The sequence below is a fragment of the Rhineura floridana genome, chromosome 1 (genome assembly GCF_030035675.1).
Source record: "Rhineura floridana isolate rRhiFlo1 chromosome 1, rRhiFlo1.hap2, whole genome shotgun sequence".
Taxonomy (NCBI): Eukaryota; Metazoa; Chordata; class Lepidosauria; order Squamata; family Rhineuridae; genus Rhineura; species Rhineura floridana.
Window position 1 is genome coordinate 281,273,587 of NC_084480.1, and position 27,875 is coordinate 281,301,461.

At 37.0% G+C, this 27,875-nt stretch overlaps 1 protein-coding gene across 2 annotated transcripts in view; it reads right to left on the bottom strand.

Moving 5' to 3' along the window:
- Positions 1-4,339: 4,339 nt before the first annotated feature.
- Positions 4,340-27,875, bottom strand: part of PIP4P2 (phosphatidylinositol-4,5-bisphosphate 4-phosphatase 2) — a 41,547-nt gene continuing 18,011 nt past the window's right edge. The window contains exons 2-7 of one of the 2 annotated variants that reach the window (XM_061607225.1): positions 26,783-26,928; positions 23,765-23,871; positions 21,593-21,716; positions 7,605-7,657; positions 6,266-6,356; positions 4,340-5,824 (exon numbers count right to left, since the gene is read on the bottom strand). In XM_061607225.1, coding sequence (XP_061463209.1) covers positions 5,681-5,824; positions 6,266-6,356; positions 7,605-7,657; positions 21,593-21,716; positions 23,765-23,871; positions 26,783-26,928 — 665 coding nt within the window. In that variant the 3' untranslated portion in view covers positions 4,340-5,680. Of the gene's footprint in view, positions 5,825-6,265; positions 6,357-7,604; positions 7,658-21,592; positions 21,717-23,764; positions 23,872-26,782; positions 26,932-27,875 lie in introns of both variants that reach the window. The other variant, XM_061607216.1, reaches the window with a different exon arrangement.

Sequence of the window (27,875 nt, forward strand, 5' to 3'; positions counted from 1 at the left end):
GAAGCTACAATCTAACCCTATACTACCCATTACTCAAGAGCTTTTTCAGCCCCTTCAGAGTCCTTAATCCTTAAGAGATTGCAGATCTTAAACTGTTTTATATACAGTTGACTTTCAGTGCCCACGAACCATGAAAGAGTGCTGTCTCATGATGAAAAATGTCTCAGCAAGAGCGGCACTCTAATTTCTTCATAGTGTAACCCTGCTTATTTCACACATACTAGAGAGCTAAATTAGTGTAATTCCAGTTTTTCATATACAAGAATGTGAATGCAAAACATCTTACAGAAAAGGTGAAGTCTACTGTAGGTAGCTATGACTAGAGATGTGAAGGTGCAGAAAAAAACCTGGATTTTTTTTTTTAAAAAAAAGTTTTCCCCCATTTTGTTCCCCTTCATTTATTTTTTTTGAGAAAAAAAAAGTTTTTTCCTGAATTTTTCACGTTTTTTCCTGGGCCTTCACATCTTTAGCTATGACCGTGATAAAATAGAGCCTTATCATTTATTATAATATTATATTAATATAATATTTATAATACAGAATCACTTTTGCAACAGTTTGTTCCATTGTCCTTATAGATTTAATCTTAAGCCTCAAGGTTGATATTTCTTCATTTTATGAAAGTCTTGGAAGGATTCCAGACAAAATCTACTTTTAGAATGTCCTCTTTCTTGGCATCCTCAAGTTTGTTTCAGTTGATATTCTGGTCACAATAAACAAATTCATGATGATGCAATTTTTCTGCATCTTTTGTCAAAACAAAGCAGCATTAGTATTTTTTAATTACAAATACTTGATATCTTGTCATTCAGTCCTATGACTTCCAAACCAGCTTAGTGTGTAATATTATAAATAAGATCAGAATATAAACACAGCAGCACTATCTCAATGAATAATACAGATAAAACAGAATTTTAAAATATTACAATCATTAAACAACCTGGGAAAATAAAAAAGATCTTCACCTGCTACCAGAAAAAGACCAGCACCTTGCTGCCATATTTTGCAGCAGCTGAAGTTTCTGAGCAGCCTTCAAGGGAAGTTGCATATTCAGTGCTTTTGAGTAGTCAGCGTGAGCTGTTACCAGAGCATGAAAAACCCCTCTATCTAGGGATCAAAACTGATGAAAAGTATTTTGAGCCATAGAAACCATTTAGGCTTCCAAAAATACAGCCAGATAATAGCTCTCTCTCCCAAGCTCAAGACCTGAATCTTTAGGGGGGAGTACAAATCCTTTAAAAAAGAGAACAGACTTGTGATGTTTCCTTATGTCTCTGGGATTCCACCTCCTGATCCCCCATGCCTGGATCAGGAAATCCTCTTGGGAAGTCTGTCGCAGTCTGGGTCAGATATGCCCTCTAAACCCCAAGCTTCAGCCCCACCACCTTTTCTCTCAAAAAGTAACCACTGGTGTAGAATGTCAATATAATTGGTGTAGGTATAGAATTGCACCCTGATTTGGTAGCACATGTCACCAAGCTGATACGCAGGAATTTAAAACAAACAAACTTTATTATTTACAAGATGTTAAATGTTAATAATTATTAAGTACTCATTCCCCTCTAATCAGCAATGGTTAGGCCTCATCTTGAGTACTATGACCAGTTCTGGACACTGCACTTAAAGAAGGATGCAGATAAACTGGAACAGGTTCAGAGGAGGGCAACAAGGGGACTGGAAACAAAGCCGTATGAGGAGAAACTGAAAAAAACTGGGGAAGTTTAGCCTTGAGAAGACTGAAAGGAGATATGATAGCACTCTTCAAGTACTTGAAAGGCTGTCACACAGAGGAAGGCCAGGATCTCTTCTTGATTATCCCAGAGTGCAGGACACGGAATAATGGGCTCAATTTTCAGGAAATCAGATTTTGACTGAACATCTGGAAAAACTTCCTATCTGTTAGACTGGTACGGCAATGAAACCAATTACCTAGGGAGATTCAACAGGCAGCTGGACAGCCAACTGTTGGGTATGCTTTAATTTGGATTCCTGCATTGAGCAGGGGGTTGGACTTGATGGCCTTATAGGCCCTTTCCAACTCTACTATGTTATGATCCTAAATATATTTAAGTCTCTTCGTTTTTATAAAAGCAGTGATTTGCTTACCTCAAAATTCCTTTTGTCAACCACATTTACACTGGTTCCACTTCTCCACTCAAAGTGAAATTGGGACTGGAAGTATGCGACAATCCTGCACATGCCCTGCTAACTGGATTACCAATGCTAGAATATCTGTGTTACCAACTACTCTCCTACTCTTCTAAATTTTTATTTTAAACATGTTTTAATTTAAATATATATTATCAAGTTGCTCAAATGTGTGTTTTCTTTTTACTCTTCTGTTGAGTTCTTTGTATGGTTTAGGGTTGGCACTGGGGAAAAGCAGCACTCTTGTGCCTTTAACAGCTGTGTGGCAGGCAGAAATTATTATGAACTAAATACTCATTTGGATGAACTTGAACTATTTTGTTACTTTTTAAAATGAATTTTCCAAGCACTTTTGGTTACGAACACAATCATCTTTAGAGCTTGGAAGATTACTTTTAAAAAGGAATAAATTACCATCACAATTACAATTGTTCTCAAAGGAATTGATTACTTTACCATTACTTGACTGTAATTGTAGTGATTACTTTTAAGGTGCTTTAAAAAAACCTAGAGTGCCTACAAGTTGCTGGCCTTGGCTGCTGCACACCTAAGTAGCCTAAAACAACATTAAAAATAAACACACATCCAGAAAGAGATAGTAGAATAATTCTTTTTATCCATAAGATAGCAGTGGTGGTCTCTTAGCTGGTAAGGGAGGTGGAGAGGGAGGCAGAGACCACCACTCAGATTTTTGCAAGTCAAACCAAGTGCAACCCCATCACACAGAGAGAGAGCCAGCAAGTATCATCTGTCTCACTCAACCACTCAACTATGGCAAGCAAACATTTTCCCTTGGGGTGTAAAAAGTTAAAACACTGCAAATGCAGCAAAGTAGCTAAGGAGGTCGGCAGAGGCCGCTTTGTGTGCCAAGTACAAACACAATATTAACACACAGAGAGACACTGTCATCTCTCACTTCCATAGTTTTTATCTCCATTCTGCTACTGCCTCCTTCTCCTTCATCCACGTCCTTGTCCTCAGGCTCCTTTCTCCCTCCACTCAATTCTTCTTCACCACCATCCATTTTAACAATTTTTTCTCTCCACTCCACCCCCATCTCGCTCTCCACCTCCGCCCTCATTGCCTCCCAAACACCCACAGAGCACGAGGGAAGAGTGACACTGTGAGGAAGCTCAGTTTGAGGCACATGATTTTCATCCACAAATCAGAGAAGCAGAAGACTTCCCCTGCTCCTGCCCTATAAGTAACGCTAGAAACATTACAATTAATCCTCAAAAGGAATAAAATTACTCCTTGTTCTACTACAATCAAAATGTAAAGAAATTACCCACTTGTTCCTCAAAAAAGTAATAAATTACAAATAATATATTTTTGTAACTAATTACTTCCAAGCTCTGATCATCATCATCTTATTCAGAAGTAAGTAAATCCCACTGTATTCTGTGCGGCTTACTCATGAGAGCAAGCACAGGACTAAAGCCCTTTAGAGTGCCTACTACATGTGAGTTTCCAGTAACTCACTGTGTGTGTGCGTGAGAAAGCATTATTGAAAGAGCAGAGATCTAGTTTTCTGTTCACTGCTGAGGAGTTATGACTTAACTGTGGGTACATTCATGAGAGCAAACACAGGACTACAGCTCTGTTAGGTGCTAAGTATTACTAAAAATGCAATGTTTAAGTGTCCACTACTTTTTGGAAAGGGGTAGGATAGAGAAAGAACCAGAATAGGTGAAGGCCACAGAACTTTTACCCCATCAGAGAAGCAGCCAGAATCCTTTCTGAACCAAAGGAAGATACTTTACAGTTTAGTTAGGTGCTGTATGCAAAACTGGAATGCTTAAGTATCTGCAGTATGTTTGCAAGGGAGGAGGAGGGGAGAAAACCCAACACAGGAACATAAAGTGCTACCTTATACTGAGTCAGACCATTGGTCCACCGAATTCAGTACTGTCTACACTGATAGGCAGCGGTTCTCTAGGGTTTCAGACAGGGTTGTCTCCCAGCCCTACCTGTTGATGCTGGGGATTGAACCTGGAACCTTATGCATGCAAAACATATGCTCTACTAGTGAGCTATAGTCCATCCCATAACTTGGCTACTCCCTGCTGACCTCATTGGCCACACCCCTAGAGCAGCCCTTAGTAGCAAGTCATTGGCTATTGGCCCACAAAAGCCTTGAACCCACCACATGAAGTTCAGAGGTTTAGGGATGAGAAGCAAAAATATTAGCTTTGAATAATAATCTTTTATTAGTGTATTTTAAAAGGTACATAGTAATCCTGAGCTACTGCTTTTGTACATTTAATATTATACAAATACTTGCTTTTACAGTTTGAAGGATACAATTATTGTGCTCCAAATCCACATCCAAGCATTACTTTGCCCCCAAACAGGAATAGCGATTATTGAAAATATTATATACAACCCTGGAATACCCACATTTATCTACTCTCACCCCCAATTATCTAATTACTACTGTTATCTAAAGAGCTCAGAGTATTCCTTCAGAATTTATAAAAACACATTGTGTAAAACGTCAAAGATGGGCAGTGCAGTAACTGGTCCCCCTAATCTATTCATGAATAGACCTTGAGAAAATCATCTTTAGTTTTTGTTTGTTCAACTAGTTTTCCATGTTATGCTGACCAGCTATACATCTATGGAATGATCAGAGTAAATGTTTACTCTATGTTATTTCATATCAGTGTAAAGCTATATATTTTCCTTTGTAGTGATTGAAAATTTATTTTCCCATTATGGAAAATAAACCACAATTCAACCCCAACATCACCCTATAGTCATCTAATTTATAAAACAAGTCATATCAAATGCTTCCCATACTTAGACCCTGTAAAGGAACTCATACAAATTACTAGCAATAAGTTCCGTAAATCCAATCATGGCTTCGTCTGTAAAAAGATAAAAAATATTAAGTCCCAGGATCCTTGAAAGAAAAAAAATTACTCAAGCTGAATTTTCATTGTGGAGTTTTTTCTTAAATTGGACTACCAAAATATTGCATCTTGAACTGGAAATTTAAAAGCATACAATGTTTACAAATGACTCCCTGGCAAAACTTCCATTCTTCAAAAATGATGCACACTCAGTAAGATCACTCTGATCTTAGGTAAAAGTTACAGTAAGCAGTTAAAGCAAAATGCTTATTGCTTAAAATTTTAAAGCCGGCTGCTTTGTTACAGTTTGCAAGTGCACATTCAAATGTGAAGCAATTGTAGAAACACTTCTTGCTTTTACATATTCATTCCAAATGGCACAGACTGATGTTTAATATAGAAAACAATACTGCAGTTGGAGCTGAATTCAACAGTACTTTTAAGACATGTATTTTAGTGTAAACAAAGGCTTAGTATTCAGAGCTTGGGAATCTAGCAGCAAAACAAACTATTTGCATATAATGCAGTACAATAAACATTTGTTCTTAAAGGATCCCCAGCTTAAAAACTATTTGTAATAGAATGGAAACATTAAAAGGAAAAAAAGTTTAAATTATTCAGTTCATATCATCAGACCCTCTAGAAATCTCGGTTTTCTGTAAGATAGCATTAGGAGTCTATGCAAAACTGTGCTCTGGGTAACTGACTTTTATGGCTCCCCAATAGCAGGCTCGAATTAGGCAGACCAAACCTAAGAGATAAGCAATAGCCCAAGAAACATATGTGGCATGAAAGTTTCTTGCAAAATCTTGTGTACCAACCTATTAAAGAAAACAAGGAAAAATCAATTAATATGTAGTATTTAATTTTTTGAGGTGAAACATTACAGTTTACATAAAATTAATATATAAAGTTAAAAGATAAAATTAAATTAAAACATCCTTTAAGGTTTGTGAAGCAATTACAGTCTGCTCTACATAACATTTTTAGGGCACTTGCCTGCCCTATTTGCATATCGGAAATCTGTTGCCATATAGAGAACACAGTTATTCCACATTCCATACTCAAGAAGTTACCAGTATTTGAAAAAAAGTCTCTAGACAAATGAACATGCTTTTCTGTGACAGAGACAAAACACTACCTATGTTCTAAACAATGGAATAACTGTAAAAGCGTTCCCCAATTTTTTGTACCGCTGCCATAGTACCACTAGTTCTGTTCAACTGCAAAATACCATTCATTATTTAATTTATGTTACTTACAGTTAAACCAACTCCAATGAAGATAAATATCATTCCAATGGTAATATATGCACAGCACCTTCTTCGTGGAAGTGCACATCCAACAGAAGAACTGCAAACAAGCAGTATGCCAGGGCCAGAATTAAAACACAAAAAACAGTTTTGGGGGGGGGTTAGGAGTCATCACAGGGTGTACTTTCTCCGTCTACCCAAAAAGAAGTTACACATTTAAACTTATACGATTCTAAACTAAGTCTGGGTTTCAGAGTTATACCACATTCTAGAGCAAGGAACACTACCCACTACAACTCTAATCATATAGATGTCCAAATAAAATTCATAGCAGCAAAAACTTCTCTAAAACAAATCAGTAATCTTTCATGTGATTGAGCAAATGCTCCAAGGCTCAGCTTGACTAACACAGTGACTGATATTTTAAAAAACATATATTGTTGGAATGCTTTCCAATTGACTGGCTTAAGCAGCTTTACTACAATAAAGGAATTTCAAAATTTTCAAACTAAAAGATGAAGTTCTCTGGGACTGCTTAATGAAGCTTGTAGCCTTGTGCCCAAGGCTTTCTATTGGTCCAGACATAACTAAGATGAATGAAGCTTCTGTCAAAACAAGGCAATTTGAAAATTCTGCAGTTTATTTAGAGCTGCTTTGTACAGCGCTTTTCTTTTCAACATACAGCTTATCTCTATCTACAAAAATGTTTATATATGTCACATTGTTTGAAGAGATTAATATTTTGCCCGATAGGGCATGGATCATACAAACCTATTCTGGTAAAAGTTCTCAGGGTATTCCTTCGGAATTTATAAAAACACATGGTGTAAAACGTCAAAGATGGGCAGTGCAGTAACTGGTCCCCCTAATCTATTCATTAATAGACCTTGAGAAAATCATCTTTAGTTTTTGTATTGTTCAACTAGTTTTGTATTGGCAATTCTAATTTAAGTGAACTGCCACACTGAAGAAAGTAGAAGGCATATTTTTCATATCAAAAATGCTGTTCATATCCTTGCCCCAAAACCGCAGGTTTAAAGATATCATTTCATACTAACATCAAGAACATGTAAAAAAAATCAACCAACCAGGATTTATTAATGTCAACAAGCATTTATTACAGAGAGCCCCCTTCCTCATCAGAGAATAACCATCCCCATTTCCAATCCAGTGTAATTTTCAATAGTTATTGACTCAGGAAAGTGAGAAACGACAAGAGAAGGATCAGTTAACATCCATTATCATTTACATTCCAGATGTAAAGAACACGTTCTAACCAAGAACTGAGGGCTAACATTTAAAATAAGTATATCCCCCCAAATTAGTAGAAGTACTTGTTGAAACTTACATTTTTTTGCAATGTGGGCACTTTGCCAAAGTGTTGAACCTCAATTCCATCCACTGTAATAAAGAAGGGGGAGTGTTGAAAAAATGCTAGCATGAAAAACTGTTTATTTTGCTTTGTGTTAAATGTCACTGGGGATCACAGAACAAGATTTTACTTCTCATGCTTCACTTAGACTTCGCTCCTTGTTTTCTTTCGTCACTGGGATGCCCTTTTGCAAGCTGTATCCTCACACTCTGTGGTTTGGGATTTCCTTGCAAACTTTTTCCCATGACTTACTAGTTACAAGGTTGTCTGATGTAGTATAAGCTCTGTTTATAAATGGCAGTAGCACTTTTATGTCATTAATACAGTTATTACTCTTCTTTTGAAACAACAGACGTGCAACCACTATGATTGTATCATTGGTACTCCTCAACAGTTCTCCTTCCCCCAAGATGATGGATTAAAGGGAGCATCAGGTACATTTTAAAATACACGCTTAAAGATGGATTACAAATATTTAACTTGGAATATAAATGGAGCCAACACGGCGCAGAAGAGAAAGAAAGTGTTTCATTATTTGAAAAAATTAAAATTGGATATAATTTGTTTACAAGAAACTCATATTAAGAAGAAAGATTTGTAAAAATTTGGGTGAAGAATTTATTTCGGCTGGATTAAAAAAAAATGGAGTTGTTCTTTACATTAACCCACAATTGCTTCCTAAATTGATATTACTGGATGATAGTGGTAGATTTGTGGGGGTTGAAATTACTTTACAGGGCATAAAAATTTTGATAGTGGGTATTTATGCCCCCAATGAAAATAAAACAAGGTTTTACACAGGACTTGGGGATGGAGCGACTCCCTTATGAGGAAAGGTTGCAGCATTTGGGGCTTTTTAGTTTAGAGAAAAGGCGGGTCAGAGGAGACATGATAGAAGTGTATAAAATTATGCATGGCATTGAGAAAGTGGATAGAGAAAAGTTCTTCTCCCTCTCTCATAATACTAGAACTCGTGGACATTCAAAGAAGCTGAATGTTGGAAGATTCAGGACAGACAAAAGGAAGTACTTCTTTACTCAGCGCATAGTCAAACTATGGAATTTGCTCCCACAAGATGCAGTAATGCTACTAGCCATGATGGCTGTGCTCTGCCACCCTAGTCAGAGGCAGCATGCTTCTGAAAACCAGTTGCCAGAAGCCTCAGGAGGGGAGAGTGTTCTTGCATTCGGGTCCTGCTTGCGGGCTTCCCCCAGGCACCTGGTTGGCCACTGTGAGAACAGGATGCTGGACTAGATGGGCCACTGGCCTGATCCAGCAGGCTCTTCTTATGTTCTTATGACTTATGGAAAAATTGTCAGAGTTTTCATATGATCATTGGTGTGTCATGGGTGATTGGAATGGGGTAATCTCACCAAAAATGGATAGACTTTCTGAAAAAAATATTAAAGAGAGACAGGGTAAATTACCGAAGATTTGCTTTGAATTGATGGAAAATTTAGAATTGGTGGATACCTGGAGATATATAAATGATAACACAAAGGAATTTACTTATTTTTCAGAAAGACATAAAACATTTTCGAGGATTGATATGATTTGGATGTCTAAAAATCTAGTGAAAGATATTTTTAAAATGGATATATTACCAAAAACTTTTTCGGACCACAATCCTGTGATATTAACTTTCAAAAAAAAAAATCTTGGATTTAGATGGAGACTAAATGAATCTTTATTACAGAATGACAAAGTAGTACAAGAATGTAAGAAGAAATTAAAAGAGTTTTTTGAACATAATTTACATAAAGGAACAAATGAAAATATTGTTTGGGATACAAGTAAGGCATTTATGAGGGGATATTTTATTAAATGTAACTCTGAATTAAAAAAAAGAAACAACAGAAAATGCAATTAATTTTGGAAGAAATAAAACAAAAAGAGGAAGAATTGAAAAAGAATCCAACTAAAGTTTCTATTGTAAATCAAATTAAAATGTTACAGAATCAAGTATCAATGCTGACAGTGAGAGAAATTGAAAGGAAACTAAATTTTCCTAAACAAAGGACTTTTGAATTTGCAAATAAACCGGGGAAATGGTTAGCATATAAATTAAGAAAAGAACGTCAAAAAAATATTATTTTAAAGATACAAGAAGGAGATGAGATGCTGACAGATAATGTAAAAATCAAAAAGATATTTTTCATCAATATTATTCAACATTGTACAAGTGTCAGGAAATCCCATCTGAAAAAATAGAAGAGTATATATCTAAACAGAATTTGCCTAAAATTACAGACTTTCAGAGACAAGCTATTAATGACCCTATCACGTCAAGAGAGATATCTGAAGCTATAAACAAAATTAAATCAGGAAAGGCGCCAGGACCAGATGGGTTATCTGCAGTGTACTATAAATGTTTGGAGGAAGAACTCTTGCTACCTTTACAGTATTTTGCAAGAGGGAAAGATACCGGATAGTTGGAAAAATGCTAACATAACATTAATACCTAAAGAGGAGCAAGATTTAACTAAAACAAAAAATTATCGGCCGATATCTCTATTGAATAATGACTATAAAATTTTTACAATGATTTTGGCAGAAAGAATGAAAATAATATTGCAACAATTTATCCAGGAAGATCAATCGGGGTTTTTACCTAAAAGACAATTACGTGACAACGTCAGGAATGTCTTGAATGTGTTGGAATATTTAGAACAACAAAATGATAAACAAGCAGCTTTGATTTTTTTAGATGCTGAGAAAGCATTTGATAATTTGAATTGGAAATTTATGTTTCAGGTTTTGGAGCAAATGGATTTTGGAGACAATTTTATAAAATGGATTAGATCGATTTATACATCTCAGAAGGCTCAGATAATTGTTAATGGAGATTTAACGGATTCATGTGAAATACAAAAGGGTACAAGACAGGGATGTCCATTATCTCCTCTTCTATTTATTCTGGCCTTAGAAGTGCTGCTTAGAGATATAAGGCAAGATAAAAGGATTTCGGGATTAAAGATAAAAAAAGAAGAATATAAACTGAGAGCATTTGCTGATGATTTGATAATTGTATTAGAAAACCCTTTAGAAGGAATTAATGTATTGGACAAATTAAAAGAATTTGGACCGTTAGCAGGATTTAAGATCAACAATCAAAAAACAAAGATGTTGGTGAAAAATTTAACTTTAAGGGAACAGAAAGAGTTAATGGACAAGACAGATTTTACAATAGAGAAAAAGTTGAAATATTTAGGTATCATTATGACAAATAAAAATTCAAAGTTGTTTCATAATAATTATGAAAAATTATGGACAGAGATTAAGAAAGATCTGCTAAGATGGGATAAACTACAATTGTCATTAATGGGTAGAATATCTGTGATAAAAATGAATGTATTACCGAGAATGATGTTTTTGTTTCAAACAATACCTGTAATATCCTCTGATTTACCTTTTAAACAATGGCAAAAAGATATTTCTAAATTTGTATGGCAAGGAAAAAAACCAAGAGTTAAATTTAAATTACTACAAGACGCCAAAGAAAGAGGAGGACTGGGATTACCAAATCTGAGACTTTATTTTGCTGCCTGCTGTTTAGTCTGGATAAAGGAATGATTTTATTGAGGAATAAAAGACTATTGGATTTGGAGGGCCATAACCTGAAGTGGGGATGGCATGGATATCTATGGTATGACAAAGTAAAAGTAAATGTAGACTTTAATAATCATTTTATAAGACGTCCTCTGTTGAAAATATGGAATAGATATAAACCAAGGTTCTATTCGAAAATACCATTATGTGTCTCAAGTAAAGAAGCGTTTTACAGAAGAGAAATGGCTGGAAAAGAGAAATGGTTAACTTATCAAGAACTATTAGAAAATGTACATTGAGAATATATAATGAAAGAGAGAGAACAACTGATAAAGGAAGGATATAGTTCTCAATGGTTTGCCTATTTACAACTGTTAGAAAGATATAAAATGGACAAGAAAATGTATGGGTTTGAAATAAGTAAATCTGATTTTGAAATAGGTTTGTGTACAAATGATGAAAATACAATTGCGAAAATGTATAAACTCTTGCTGAAAATGGATATGGAAGAAGAACAAGTAAAAGAGTGTATGGTAAAGTGGGCAAAAAATTTTGGTTATAACATACAAATAGATCAATGGGAAAATATGTGGAAAAAAGGCTTGAGATTTACATTATGCTATAATCTTAAAGAAAATTTCTATAAAATGATGTATCGTTGGTACATGACTCCAGAAAAGTTGTCAAAAATGTATAGTAATGTTTCTAATGTTTGTTGGAAATGTAAACAACAAGAAGGATCATTTTATCATATGTGGTGGCTGTGTAAAAAGGCAAAATCATTTTGGGCACAGATAGGTAGGATGATGCAAAAAATTCTAAAGATAAATATTCAGTCAAAACCAGAATTTTTTTTATTGGGTTTTATGGATAAACAAATAGAAAAGAAATATGGAAGAATAATATTATATATGATTACGGCAGCAAGATTATTATATGCACAAAAGTGGAAAATGGAATCAACACCAACAACGGAAGACTGGCTATTGAAATTAATGGACTTAGTAGAGATGGATAAATTGACATGTTTACTTAGAGAAAAATCGACAGACACATTTCTTAAGGAATGGAAGCCTCTCTTAGACTTTTTGTTGAAAGATCAAAATAAAATGATGATATTGGGATTTGACGATTAACTAAGATAGCCTATGGAGAAAAGTGATCCTGTATGTATATATTAAGGGACAGGTTTGATATATATTATATACTTATAGCTGATCTGCGACAAATCGGAAGTCAACTATTTTATTTTATTTTATTTTGTTGTATTGTTATGTTTTTGTTGTTTGACTTTGTTTTGTTTGTCTTTTGAAAAATTTGAATAAAAATTATTAAAAAAAAAACAGTTCTCCTTCCCCCAGCTGGTGTCTTCCATTAAAAAAAAAACAATGTGTACTTTAACAAGCATTGTCACATGAATATTTTAATGTAATTCCTTACAAAATGAAGAGCATGAAGAGAAGAAAACTCAAAAAATATGTGTATAATCTAATGGATTGAAAGAACAGAATTGAGTATATTGCTGAAACTATTTGTTTCATTTCATATTGTCATTTTAAAAAATACTTGAAGATTATTGTTATGTATAGAATTCCTACAGTAACTACTACAATACTAAAACACTGAATACTGGGGAACAAAAGACCACTTGAGATGTGGCTAGCAATGCAAGTTGACAGTTTAGACATTAGCCATAGCAATCACAATTTTAACTAAAGCACTCACAATCTTATTTTTTTTATTTAACAGATTTATACTAGCAGAAACTGTAACAAAATGTTGTAGTATGATGCTTTCCATGTACTCTCAGGATACTCCACTCCGTTCATCCTCTCCTCTGGTTTTCCTTCCTAGGAGTCAGTCAGCATTCCATTACCATTGAGCATGCTCATTCCTTACTGCGCTATTTTGGGATTTTCTTCATCACCACCCCGATTTCTTTTCCTAAATCTTTTTTATTTTATTTCCCCCCACAAAACTGCTGATGCCTCCTTTTTGTGCATGGATGGTACCGTTTTGGCTATCAGTACTTGGGAGTTCCCTTACTTTATGATGTTATGCGAGACCTGATATTGTTTTTGGTTTTTTCATTGTTCTCTTTTTGTTATCTGATACTACTATTGTTCAAAAATAATAAAAGTGATGACTTTTAAAAAACCCTTTCCGGTGGATGCCATCTGGACCTGGTGATTTGTCCATTTTTAATTTGTCAAATAAGGTCTAGCACTCTGTCTCTTGTCACTGTTATTTTATTTATTTTATTATTTATTTTATTATTTGATTTATATCCCACCCTTCCTCCCAGCAGGAGCCCAGGGCGGCAAACAGAAGCGCTAAAAACACTTTAAAACATCATAAAAACAGACCTTAAAATACATTAAAACAAAACAACGTTAAAGACATTTTAAAAAAAGCTTTAAAAACATCTTTTAAAAAAGGGTTAAAAATATTATTTAAAAAAACATATTAACAAGCAATTCTAACACAGACACAGACTGGGATAGGTCTCAACTTAACAGGCTTGTTGAAAGGAAAGTCTTCAAAAGGCACCAAAAAGATAGCAGAGATGGCGCCTCGATTCTTCAGACTCCCTTTCTGAGAAAGCTAGTTCAGGCACAGGGATCTGCCCTACATCTCCCATGATGTAGATAGATGCAAAGAATTCATTCAGCTTCTCTGCAATCTCCTTTTTCCTCCTTTAATTCAGTTTAGGCTACCTTATCGTCCAAAGGTACAACTGCCTCCTTAGCTGGTTTCCTGCTTCTAATGCATTTAAAGATTTTGTTGTCGGGCTTAATGTTTTTAGTGATGTGTCTCTCAAATTCTTTTTCTGCATCCCTTATTGCTTGTTTGCGTTTCTTTTTGTCAAAGCTTGTGTTCTTTTTCATGCTCATTTGGACAAGACTTACATTTTCTGAAAGAAACTTTTTTGCTTTTAACAGTTTCCATGACTCTGCTCATTAACTACACTGGCACCAATGTGGCCCTGGTATATTTCCTGATCTACAGTATTCATTCTAGCTCAGCTTCTATTTTATTTATAAACAACTCATAAAAATAACCCCCAACTCATAAAAAAATCACAGCTGTGCTGCACAACGACATTTCCTCACATCATTGATGCTAATATGTGGTCACTGACCTCTCCCTAGCACAATCTACCATGCTGTTTAGCAGATAGTGACATCTGTAATCTTCACACCCACCAAGCAAGTCACTATGCACACTGCACATCCATCACAAATCCAGCTATCTGTTGGACGTGGGTCAAAAGCAACTCCTGTTTGGCTTATTTTGTTTGTATTCCAGAAGGAAGATAGAGTTAGGGTCCTCCAGCTGGCTAGGCTAGGCTTGCCTACCTTTACCTGTGCTCTTTTCTATCTACTTCCTTCCATTGTAAACTGATGTGCTCAGAAAAGCTGACCAGTCTCTCCTTCGTCGTTGTCTTCTTCAACTGTCCGAGGAGAGAGAAGACAACTCTGTCTTTGTTCTCTCTCTTGAACCATGAGGGTGATACTCAAGTCTGGGCATTGTGCCTCCAACTTAGTTAGTTAGAACTAGGTATGCCTTTCCTATCTTATATGTATATCTATTTAAAAAATCTAGCTTTTTCTTATTTTACTAAGTCTTAAGTCTCAGTGATTTAAATGCAGGATAAAAGCCTGCTTCTTAGGTAAATACACACACTGGCACATACAGCTCAGATCACTGAATTACTCTGTATATGCATAACACTGTTCACTAATAGGCAAAAAACCTTGCGGTTTAAGAATGTACCTATAGCCCACAGATATTTCTATCAAACTTTAAAAAGCAGGGAAATTGGGCAGCTATAGTGAATGCACCAGGGGAGCAGGAGACCTGACCTCCTTTCTGAGATATTGTACTGCCCTACAAATTTGTCAAAATGCAAACACAATTTGGGTTGGTCTTTCACAGTCCAATCCACTTGCTGTGTAGCTTGGAAGAATTTGGTAACGTGCCATGGTGGTGGGGACGATTAATTGGGGGGGGGGGAGAAGAGAGAAGGATCCTGCATCTGTGTTGGAATTGCTTTTTAAGATTTTTTAAACGCTTTTTTTAAAAAAGGATATTTTTTAATATGTTCTGATTTAATATGTTTTAAAGTCTTTTGTTTTGAAGATGTTTTAGAGTGCTGGAAGGAAGGATGGGATATAAATTTGATAGATAAATGAATGAATAAAAACTACTGGGCTCTTCCAATTCCAGTGAGTAGAAATTTGAAAGGGGAATAAGTTTAGCACAATGGGAATGGATGGTAATTAAGTGAATAGTAAAAGGGAAGGTTTGTACAATTGCAGCCCCTCTGGTAGGCAGCTGCTTCTCAGATACAGTTTTCACCAAAACACAGAACACACAGGCAGGGGTTTGAACACCCCCACCCCAGATCTCCCTCTCTCTCTTTCTTTCTCTCTCTCTCTCTCATGCACGCACATATGCAAGCACGCACACACACACACACACACAGAGAGAGAGAGAGAGACAAGTGCTAACCACACATTTAACATAACATTGTCTGGCCCTGAGGCAGTAGCTGTGCTTGAGGGGGGGGTGGAAAGAGAAGAGAAGCAACAGATGAAAGCACACAGGTTGGCCAACATACTTGCCCAGATACATGCATGCCCACACAGTATTGCAAAGAGCATGTGGGAACCATCTTGGCCATTGGATTGTAATCCTCAGAACTCCTATCCAAAATAATCCTACTTACTTCAATAGTGGGATTTATATGAAACACAAGCATTTCTGGATAGCCCTATTGAAAATCAAAAGCCTTCCTTCAATAGCCATGGTTATCACAAAAACATCTGAATATCAAACGATTTCAAAAGAGAGCAAATCCCAGCAAACCTTTGGGTTCAATTATCTATCTCAAAGTTTGCAAAAGCCAAGAGCAGTTTGTCCCCTCTAGGATGCACACCTTAACATGGCAAGGGGATTTGAGAGTGTTGAAGAAGCTCAGAGCAATGCCGTCAGGAGTCTAGACCAAGAGACTAGACTCCTAGCAGGGGCACCCAAGGCAGAATGGTCAAAGCTGAGACACCAAACTAAGATGCATCTTAACTCAGAGGAAGACAATGGTAAACCACCTGTGAATATCTCTTACCACAAAAACCCTATGTACAGAGTATCCAAAATGCAACACGAGATAGTGCTGGAAGATGTGACCCCCAAGTCAGAAGGCACTCAACGAGCTACTGTGGAAGAACAAAGGACAAGTATGAGTAGCGCTGTGATGACGCAGCTGGGTCAAAGCTGAAAGGAAGCACAGAGGCTGATGCGCGCTGATGCGAAAGGAGAGTCCGGAGTTGTACGACGCACACAATAGGAACATGGAATGTGAGAAGCATGAACCAAGGAAAGTTAGAAATTGTCAAGAAAGAAATGGAATGTATCAACATTACAATACTTGGCGTGAGTGAAGTAAAATGGATGAGAATGGGACATTTTTAATCAGGCAACTACAAAATATTTTATGCAGGAAATGAGAAATCAAGAAGAAACGGGGTTGCTTTAATAGTGAGAAGTGATGTAGCAAACGCAATTAGGAGCTATAACACAAGGTCTGAGCGAGTTATATCAATCAGATTAAGTGGGAAACCTATTAACATAACCATCATCCAAGTCTACGCTCCAACAGCAAACGCAGAAGAAGAGGAATTGGAGAGATTTTACGCAGAAGTACAGGATGAAATTGATCACACATCAAACCAAGATGTACTGATAATCATGGGGGACTGGAATGCAAAAGTTGGGAACAGAGAAGAACTAGGAATTGTGGGGAAATGGGGCTTAGGAGACAGAAATGAAGCAGGAGAAAGACGTGTTGAATTCTGTGAAGCCAATAATTTGTTTCTCGCAAACATTTTTTGAGCAACTGAAAAGACTATTGTACACATGGACATCATGAAATGGTCAGTATAGGAATTGAACTGATTATATATTTGGAAGCAGAAGATGGAGAAATTCCATATTTTCTGCGAAAACAAGACCAGGAGCAGACTGCGGTACAGATCATGAACTGGTCGTATCGAAAATCAAAGTAAAGCTAAAGAAGAACAACAAAGCAATCATAATGCGAAAATACAATTTAAATAACATCCCAGAAGCATATAAAGGTCAAATAAGGAACAGATCTGAGGCTTTAAACTTAATTGATAGAGAACCGGAAGAACTATGGACTGAAGTCAGAGACATTATCAGGGAAGAATGCAAAAGGACAATGCCTCTAGTTAAAATGAGAGAGAGACCTGAATGGATGACTGAAGAAACTCTTAAAATGGTTAAAGAGAAAAGGAAGCAAAAGGAGACAGAAACACTGTTAGAACCCTAAATGCAATAATACAGTGACTAGGGACAAAGAGAACTATTACAATAGTTACTGTATAGAAATAGAAGAGGACAACAAAAAGGGTAGAACAAGAGCCCTGTTCCAAAAGATTAGAGAAATGAAAGGGAAATTTAAACCAAGAGTAGTGATGTTGAATAATCAACAGGAGAACACACTGATTGACCAAGATGAAATAAAAGGAAGATGGAAGCAATACACTGAAGAACTCTGTAAAAGAGATGCCAGGATGATAGATTCATTCACGGAGGAACAGTATGATAAAGAACCAGAAATTGTAGAATTTGAAAGGTTGAAAGCTGCTCTTAAAATACTTGAAAGAAACAAATCACCAGGAACAGATGGCACACCAATAGAGTTGCTACAAGTTACTGAGACTGAATCTGTCCAAATTTTGACAAAATTTGTCAAGAAACATGGAAAACTAAACAATGTCCCACAGACTGGAAGCATTCAATATACATCCCAATTCCAAACAAAGGGGATCCCAGGGAATGCAGTAATTATCGAACTATTGCCTTAATATCCCATGCAAGTAAAAGTAATGCTCAAGATTCTACAACAAAAGCTCTCAATAAATGCCAGACATCCAAGCTGGATTTAGAAAGGGAAGAGGCACCAGAGATCATATCGCAAACATATGTTGGATAATGGAACAGACCAAGGAATTTCAGAAGAAAATCACCCTCTGCTTTATAGATTACAGCAAAGCCTTTGATTGTGTAGATCATGAAAAACTATGGAATGTTTTAAAAGAAATGGGGGTGCCACAGCATCTGATTGTCCTGATGCACAACCTATACTCTGCACAAGAGGCTACTGTAAGGACAGAATATAGAGAAACAGATTGGTTCACCATTGGAAAGGGTGAGAGACAGGGGTGTATATTATCACTGTTTAGTCTATATGCAGAACATATCATATGGAAAGCAGGATTGGACCAAAAGGAAGGAGGTGTGAAAATTGGAGGGAGAAATATTAATTATTTAAGATATGCAGACGATACCATAATACTAGCAGATACCAGTAATGATTTGAAACGAATGCTGATGAAAGTTAAAGAGAAAAGCAGAACAGCTGGACTACAGCTGAACGTCAAGCAGACTAAAGTAATAACAACTGAAGATTTATGTAATTTTAAAGTTGACAATGAGAACATTGAACTTGTCAAGAATTATCAATACCTTGGCACAGTCATTAACCAAAATGGAGACAATAGTCAAGAAATCAGAAGAAGACTAGGACTGGGGAGGGCAGCTGTGAGAGAACTAGAAAATGTCCTCAAATGCAAAGATGCATCATTGAACAGTGAAGTCAGGATCATTCAGACGATGGCATTCCTGATCTCTATGTATGAATGTGAAAGTTGGACAGTGAAAAAAAACAGGAAGAGAAAAATCAACTCATTTGAAATGCGGTATTGGAGGAGAGCTTTGAGCATACCATGGACTGCGAAAAAGACAAATAATTGGGTGTTACAACAAATTATACCAGAAGTATCACTAGAAGCTAAACTTAGGTTATCAAACTTCGGACACATAATGAGAAGACATGATTCACTAGATAAAACAAAAATGCTGTGAAAAACAAGGGAGTAGGAAAAGAGGAATACCAAACGAGATGGATTGATTCCATAATGGAAGCCACAGACCTGAACTTACAAGATCTGAACACGGTGGTTCACGACAGCTGCTGTTGGAGGTAACTGATTCATAGGGTCGCGATAAGTCGTAGTCGACTTGAAGGCACATAACAACATTGTTTTTATATACGGAATTGTTGTTAATTGTTTTATGCAAGGAATGGATGCTATTAAAACAGGTGCTATTGGAGGTCACTGATTCATAGGGTCCCCATAAGTCATAATCGACTTGAAGGCACATAACAACAAACAACAACAAGAGCAGTTTGACTCCCCTTTAGTTAAACAAGAATATGTTTTAGGAAGAAACAAATCAGATCATTTTCTTTGGGTCAGGAAGAATTTGGAGACCTGAATTAACATGGAGCTACACTTTTGACCTACAAGTACCTTATTTTCAATTTGGTTTACAATAAGCCCTTTACCCAGTTTATTGTCCATATGCTAAAGCCATTTCCTTTTAGTTCTTTCATTTGATAACAGGAATTGAGAAAAAAGGATATGAAAGAAAAGTTAATTATATCCTTTATAGGAAAAGAAAGCCACTGTTTCCAGTTACTACCAGACTTTATTCTGTCTGTTCTGAACTTTAAACAGTTTCATTCTCCATCAATATCAGTACTCAAAATGGGGTAAAGATGTCATTCTGCTTATTTTTAATGGGATGCTACACAGAGAAGCAGTGTTGCAAAAATTTGCTTGATCCAAGCCAGAGGTGCTTTGCAGAGCTGGGGGAGGGGCAGGGACTTGCAAAGAGAGCATCCTCTTCTTGCAACAACTGATGTTCAAAGCCCCATTTGGAGAGAAACAAAACACTAGTCCAGATTCAGACAACACGTCAGATTCTGACTTGTTTTGTCTGGGGTGCCCCCAAAATGTCTGAACAGTGTGTAGCTCATTCACATTAAACCAATGGTGGGGAACCCCTGGCTCGCAGGCCAAGTTAGGCCTGCCAGGCTGTTTTAGGCGAACTATGCCCAACTTTTCTATGCCCAATGTCATAGGATATCAGGTGCAGGTAAGTTCAAGAAAAATTCAAGCTGTTGCTGCAAAGAAAGAACTGGAAGTTTACTTAGTGTGCTCTCAGTTCTTATTTTGCAGCTGTGGCTTAAAGTTGATGTCATATCACCTGATGTCGTATGATGGTATCAAAACAGCCTACATAACATTGGCCACTTCTGAAATTGATCCTCCAGCTGAAAGTAATTCCCCACCCCTACATTAATCCATACTTCATTTTAAACTGTGATTTAATATGATGGATGAACCAGACAAATATACCAAAGAAGCTTCAGTCACTTAAAGCCGCTAATACTTTAATAATTTCAATAGCAGAACATGAGTAGACATTCAGCACTATAAATATTATCCTTCCTCCAGGAAGATACTCCACATTACTAAAAACAGCATCCACTCTGATGTTCATCATCTTGGTTGGCCGTTCACTACAAGTTTTTTAGCCAGACAATTATATGAAACAGTGGTTGGCAAAGGGACATCATCATGCTGACTACAGTTCCTGCCCTACCTCTGTAGTGTAGAAGTGTAGGTGACTATACAATGAGAATATCTGGAAACTTTTCAAAGGTACATTATGCTTAATATTATGCCATGTTCATTAATGGTGTTAACTTCATTTATAGTTCTTTTCATGATAATTGGCAAAAATAATTAGTTATCAAAAGTGTGAATGTACTAATTAAAGTTTGTTAACAAATAGTTTGTAGTTAAAGATGGTGAGTGGACAAGAGGCTAATTTAAGTTTGGTCTAATTGAAATTAAAACCATCCCACTTCAAGCACTGGTCCCTTCAAAACATCATCCCTTCAAAACTTTTGTCTGCAATGTTTCCCAGAGAGAACAGTCTCAGGAAGGGAGAATAACTGAAGAAAGTTATCAGAAATAAAATCATGGCATGACAAGGGAAACCGTTAGAAGTCTTAACTATCATTAGAAGATGTCTTAAACTAGGTCAAACTATTTGCCCATCTAGCCCAGTATTTTCCACCCTGACTGGTAGTGGCTTAGGCAGAGGTCTTTCACATCATCTGCTATCTAATTATTTTAATTACAGATACCAAGGTTGAACCTCTCCATCTAGACTTATGACACCAACCATTCAGAACAAAAAACAGATAATACAATGAAAAGCTTACATTTTATTATGGAGCCAACCCTATGAGGAACAACCACCGGAGACATCAAGATCAGCTCTGGAAACCAATAGAGAAAACTAAAACATGGGCTGAACATACTAAGAGAGTTATGAAACCAATACTTGACACAAATGGTTTGGTTTTTTGAGAGCAGATAGTGATGCCTCTTGTATAAGGCAGACTGGTATAAAAAATCAGTGATAAAAGAAATTTGCTGCTTTGTGTGATGCATTTGGATCGTACTTACTAGGAATGTATTTCCACAGTGCCCACACACTACTCTAGTGCCTTCTGGCTGAACAGATATTGCAGGCTGGGCTGGCTGCTCCTCTGGAATCAGCATAACTGGACCAAGATTAATGATGCGCCTACTGTATGAAGAAAAGTAAACATGTCATACCATTTCATGTAGCACAGAAAAAGCATACTCCACAGCCACATATCTTCTACAGTGAAAGCTTGCTCCAGTTTGGCTCATCTTAAATAGGCCCATTCTAACAGAAAAACCCCAAACAACATTTTAAGATAAAAAATAGATAAGGCAATACTGATAAGATAAAAATACAAACTTTTGTTGATGTAGACCTATGCACACTTTCAAAACATTTTGCAATTCTGAAGAAATCAAAACCTTGCATATACTGAAACTAATTTAAGTCAGCCCTTAAATATATCATCTTACCCTCTAGGTATTTGATATCTAAGTTGAATCTACTGCCTTGAAGTCACGGCCCAGTTTCCCCAAGCAATCCTCTAGGCTTGTAACTTGAATGGCCACGAAGACTAAAGTAGCACTTTATGTGCTGCCCAAGTTCTGTATCATTATGCTCATAAACCACCATTCCACTCCTTTTAAACCCTTTCCCTAGTGCTAGGATGCATCATTTCAAGATGTTACTGAGTACTTTGGGGCAGGGTTGTTCTAGTCAGAAAAAGTATCTTGTGCGGAATAGAACCTCACTGTTTTCCCCAAAAGTCACCAGTTCAGCGACATTAATATCTGGTGCTGTCCTTGACAAAGAAATCCAGTGAGGCTCCTGTTACTGGAAAAAGCAGAAAAGGAATTCCTCAATTCTGAATTGGGGAACCAACCTTACAATCCTTTCTGTTGCTCCTATACCAACACAGCATAGGATTAGGTATTTCATAAAACTGCAGTATGCATTTTAAAAGAATGACTTTTTTCTCCTGGATATATTGAATTACCCTTCATCTTTTCCTCCTCCTTCATTTTGATTTAGTGCAGTCCTAAATACACCTACTAAAGACCAAGAGCTATTGAACATAATTAGAATTATTTCAGAAGAAATATCCACAGACTTGCACTATTAGTGTATTTTTCACAGACAGGTCTCATTACTTTGGTGTTATAAAGAATAAAAAGGTTCTTAGATCAATCTGACTGCATACAGTACATAGTAAGTGTTTATTGGGGAAAAGGGTGTGGCAGTTGTTCGGTAATGATACTGTAATAAAGTTGCGTATTTTGCAGTTTTGCATGGAAGTACCATGAATTTACTTTTGCAGGAGTTTATGCACATACTTCCCCTAAATCAGGGGTGAGGAACAGGATCTGGCCATTGTCTCCCACTCCCAACAGGCCATTTAGACAGGTGGGTGGAGCACCCACCTGTCAATCATCATATCAGGTGAAGTATTTTCCTTTGCAGACCGGCTTGAATTCAAAGAAAGATTTCTGCAGCCAGTTCCAGCAGGGGTTGCAGTCAGTGCCTATCAGCTCTGAATCCAACCCCCACTTTCAGCACTGATCAGTTGCACTCAGGGGTTCCAGAATGGAAACTCCAGAGTGCAGCGAATCCCAGTGGTAGTTGCCGTCAGTGCCAATAATTTGATTGGTGCTGATTACAACCCCCACTTTCAGCAGTTACCTGAATGGAACCCATCCCAGTGGGGCATTATTTGGCACCAAATCCAAAATACCAAATGCAAACCCCATCCTACCAAGAAACAATTGGGAGCACACTTCAAACACTTCTAATTGCTCCTTTGCAGCCACATCTTTATCTGCTCCACTCCTGATGTCACATATGTTGTCAGGTGTGGAGCAGGTGGACATGATTTCGGAAAACATCCTTGCAGGCCAAATTAGGATCATTACCCTAAATTAAGAGGGTTTTTCCTCTTTATCTTGTGGAAGAGGCATCTCTCTCTCTCACATGACCCTTAGCCCTCACAGTAAATGCTTTTCTGCAAATTTGAAGTTGACTGAAGAAGCAGTTATTTTTCTTCTTTATGTTTAAGATTGATTTAGTTCTGCAGAGGCAGGTTTTTGGTGAAACATGCCAAAGAGACTTTATACATTTATTTAATTATTTATGCTATTTATATCAAAATTGTCAGACAAATTTTTATGAGAAACCAAAGAGAAAACACAAATTATAACTTTGCTGGCCCTTACCAATTGGGTCTTGGACATCCTATTCTCCGTGATGTATCCTTACAGATAAGCAGACAATTACATGGACATCTAACATACTTTTTCCCTGAAGGAGGGTTTTTGATTGGCTACACGAAACAAGAAAAAGCATACATGTAACACACTGACTGTCAAAAAGAAAAATATTCTACAGTGATTAAACAGAGCAACAGACAAGTTACAACTACACAGATATTCATGGCACTGCAGCTGTTTCTCATATAGTGATATTTTAAATAATTTAAGGTATGTCTATACCAACACCCCTTTATTACAGCACTTTCCATTTCTTTTGCTTTATTTTGTACTTCAATCACTCTTTTCTGTTCTGTGTCCAATTGTCCATGTGCACCCTTTTCTTGAGACTGGGCAAAAAACTAAAACAGCAAAAATTATTGTAAAGTTAGACAAGGCTGAGATGGAAGGGGTGATGGTGAGGGCACCGTCTCTTTGAGATTTGGAAGTAACTGGGCCATTTCAACGTTAAGGAGAAAAAATGGATAGAAATGAAATACTAGTCAAAGTGGGAGAGTTGGTGGGCATGTGAACTATCAGGCTTAAGAAATCAAAGAAAAAAGCTGCAACGATGTGTCAGAAGCAGTAGGGCAATAGCTGGCATGAAGAACACTGCAGTATTCTGCTAAGAAAAGGAGGGACTCTGGATAAACTTCCACAAAATATGTACTTGTATGTTTTAAAAAACACACAGAGGTGGAAAGCTAGTTGGGGCAAACAGGGCACAGGATGATGTGTGAACTCCATAAGCTCTTCAGGTTACTGTCAGGTGTAAATCACATGAAAAAAGCTGTTACAGATATATATCCTTAGTTCCCAATGCTATTTTAGCTGAAAGCTTCTAGACTATTTTTCCAACAAGTTAATTAAGCGCTGGACAACAAAACCAAAGTAATTAAAAACAGTAATAAAGATATATAGCAAACTTCAGAAACAATAGCAATGTCCATAACCATATTTGTGGGTGTAGCTGCCAGCCCCACTGGCATAATTGCATAAAAGCATTGTGTATATAAGGGCTGGGCCAGAATAAACCAGTTATGTGCTAGTACAGAAAGATTTTGGATTAGGCCGTTCAGTGCATGTTTGCATGCATTTATTTTACTGTTTTATATTTTCACTATATTGAGTTTTAAAAAAAAAGATTAAAAATGTAAGCAAGCTGATTTTAATTCCACTACCCAAACACACACATACACCTGCTGTGTAGTTTATACTGACTGGAAAAAAGGGGAAGTTTGGGTACCTAATGGCATGACAGTATTTTTTCTGGTTCAAGTAACAGCTGGTTATCAAGGCAGAGCATGGGAGGGACTGTTTATATATAACAATTCTTATCTTTATAGGAGTCTGCAAAATTGATTAACCCTTTTACATGATATGTTTTAACACTGTTGGAAACAGAATACTGGACTAGGTGTACCTTGGTCTAACTCTCAGCAAGGATCATACAGTGCTTTGCAAAAGCACTCAGACGACCAATGCTGTCATATTACTGAATTACAAATGGTACATTGTAATTTCGTTCTGTATGACATTTTCTTTTGAAACACTTAAACTCAAAATCAATTATTGTAAGGTGATATTGGTTTTATGTTGGGAAATGTTTGTAAAAAGGCCGTCCCTCAAAACTCAGCGCTTGAACAAGGAGGAGACTTGTGACAGAAGCCACAGAGAGGGCAACAATCTACTTGGAAGAAGCTACAGAGTTCATTGGCTGGGAATGAAGTAATAGTGCACCAGTCAACCGTATCAAGAGCTCTGCATAACACATCATCTCGACAGTGAAGTATGGTTTACCATTACTCCACTCCCAGCCACTGAACTCTGTAGCTCCTTCAAAGTGACTGTTGGCCTCTCTGTGGCTTGTCTCACAAGTCTCCTTCTTGTCTGAGTGCTGAGCTTTGAGGGATGGCCTTTTCTTGGCAGTGCCTGGGTGGTGTGATGCAGCTTCCACTTCCTGATTATTGATCCAACTGTGCTCACTGGGATATCCAAACACTTGGATATTAGTTTGTACCCTTTTCCCAATCTATGCATCTGTATTACAATATCTCTCACTTCTATAGAATGCTCTTTTTCTTCAGATCCACAGCTTGACAAATATCCTTCAACGGTGGGGGTTTTATCCTGACAATATGACAGCAACTTGAATGGTTCACAGGTGGAGGCCAATGGTAAGGTAACTATGTCCTCGATAGGGCAATTTCTTTCATCTGTGTAAACTGGGAGCTACCACAGCACAGGGGCTGAATACTTGTAAGCAACATTTTTCAGTTTCTTGTTTCTTACAAACATTCCCAACATAAAACCAATATCACCTTACAATGATTGATTTTGAGTTTCAGTGTTTCAAAATAAAATATCATACAGAACGAAATTACAATGTACCATTTGTAATTCAGTAATATGACAGCATTGGTCAGGGGTCTGACTACTTTTGCAAGGCATTGTATATTGTGTGTGCGTGTGTGTTTAAATTAGGGCTGATTGTTTTTACTGTTCATGTGAGCTGACACAGTTCTTTTTCCTTTTTGTATTATATTTGCATTTAATACTACTAATAAAAAAGATGGCACTTGGGACTTGTAAGATTTTTAAAACGAAGGCTTTAAATTGTGGTTTGGTAAACTATACACTCTGCATAAGCCACTACCATTGGTGAACAAGAAGAGTTTCTCTCCAGAATACAGAAACTGATCATGCCTAGATTGGACTACATATAAAGATGCTACTCATTCAGGACCCAATTAGATCATGGGAGTTACCATCTTCAAAAATGTAGTGCCTATGAAGTAGGTGCATCATCATCTAGTTACTGTTTGCTACTAAAAGGTTAACAGTAGCTTTTCCTGAACCCATCTGATCTTTATACTGCATGGTAATTCTCAGCGGCTGAGCAGTAACATCAACATAAGCCCTTTCTGTTTTGAAAGGGCATTATAAAACATGTCATAAGACAGAAAAGCCTGTAAAGCCATTTACCGTAGCTTCATTGCAATCTGTGCACTTGACAACATGCTGGTGAAGCTTTCCTTCCAAATTGATTAGCGACTGGCACACACGGCAATTTATTACAGGAATACCGCTGGCGTCTGGGCAGGCAATGGCAGTATATGGTGGCGGGAGTTCTGCTGCAAGAAAGGATGAAAAGAAAAATAAAAAAAGCAAACACATAAAACAGTTGCAAATAATCAAAGGCAAGTTATCATAAGAACATAAAAAGAGCCCTACTGAATCAGACCAAAAGCACAACTAGTCCAGAGTCCTGTTCTCACAGTGTCCAACCAGATGCTTATGGGAAACCTACAATCAGGACACAAGCACAACAGCACTCTCCTCACTTATGCTCCTACAAGTAGAATATGAGCAGAGGTAACAGAGCCATTGTGGCTGTTAACCACTGACAGCCTTATCTTTGTAGATTTGTGTAAACCCCTCTCAAAGGCATTCAAGTTGGTGGCTACTACTACATGTTGTGGTAGCAAATTCCATAGTTTAACTATGCTGTATTAAGAAAAGCTTGTCTGTCCTGCATGATCCAACACTCAATCTCATTGGATGACACTGGGTTCTAGTATTAAGAGAGAGAAAAAGTCTCTCTCCCTGCACACCATGCATTCACACAGTGAACATTTGACCATGATGACAAACAGTGCCTTTTAATCATGGAATAGACCACTGCCAAAATCAAGCCACACTTTCAGGATTCATTCCTCACTTGAAATAAAGTACAACAGGGACCAATGTAATTGTGGGTTCTGCTCCCTATTCTAGCAAAAGGAAGTGTGAAGAGAATGTTAGCAGACTAAGCCAAATAACTCTTAAGGCAGAATTAGTGGCATCTCACAGATTATTAATTCATTTAAATCCATCTCCCCCCCCCCGTTCTCAAATTAATGGCAGATCTGAAAGTAAGTAGCCACTGCTGGAAGTCATGTCATGGTGCAACAGAGCTCATTTGCACTCCCCTGATCTAAATTTAAGAAAAGGGATTGTAAACATGTTTTTTTCTTCCTGGTTTATACACCAAATTAGTACATTTTAGGGTAAAATTAATGCAGCTTTTTTCTTTAAA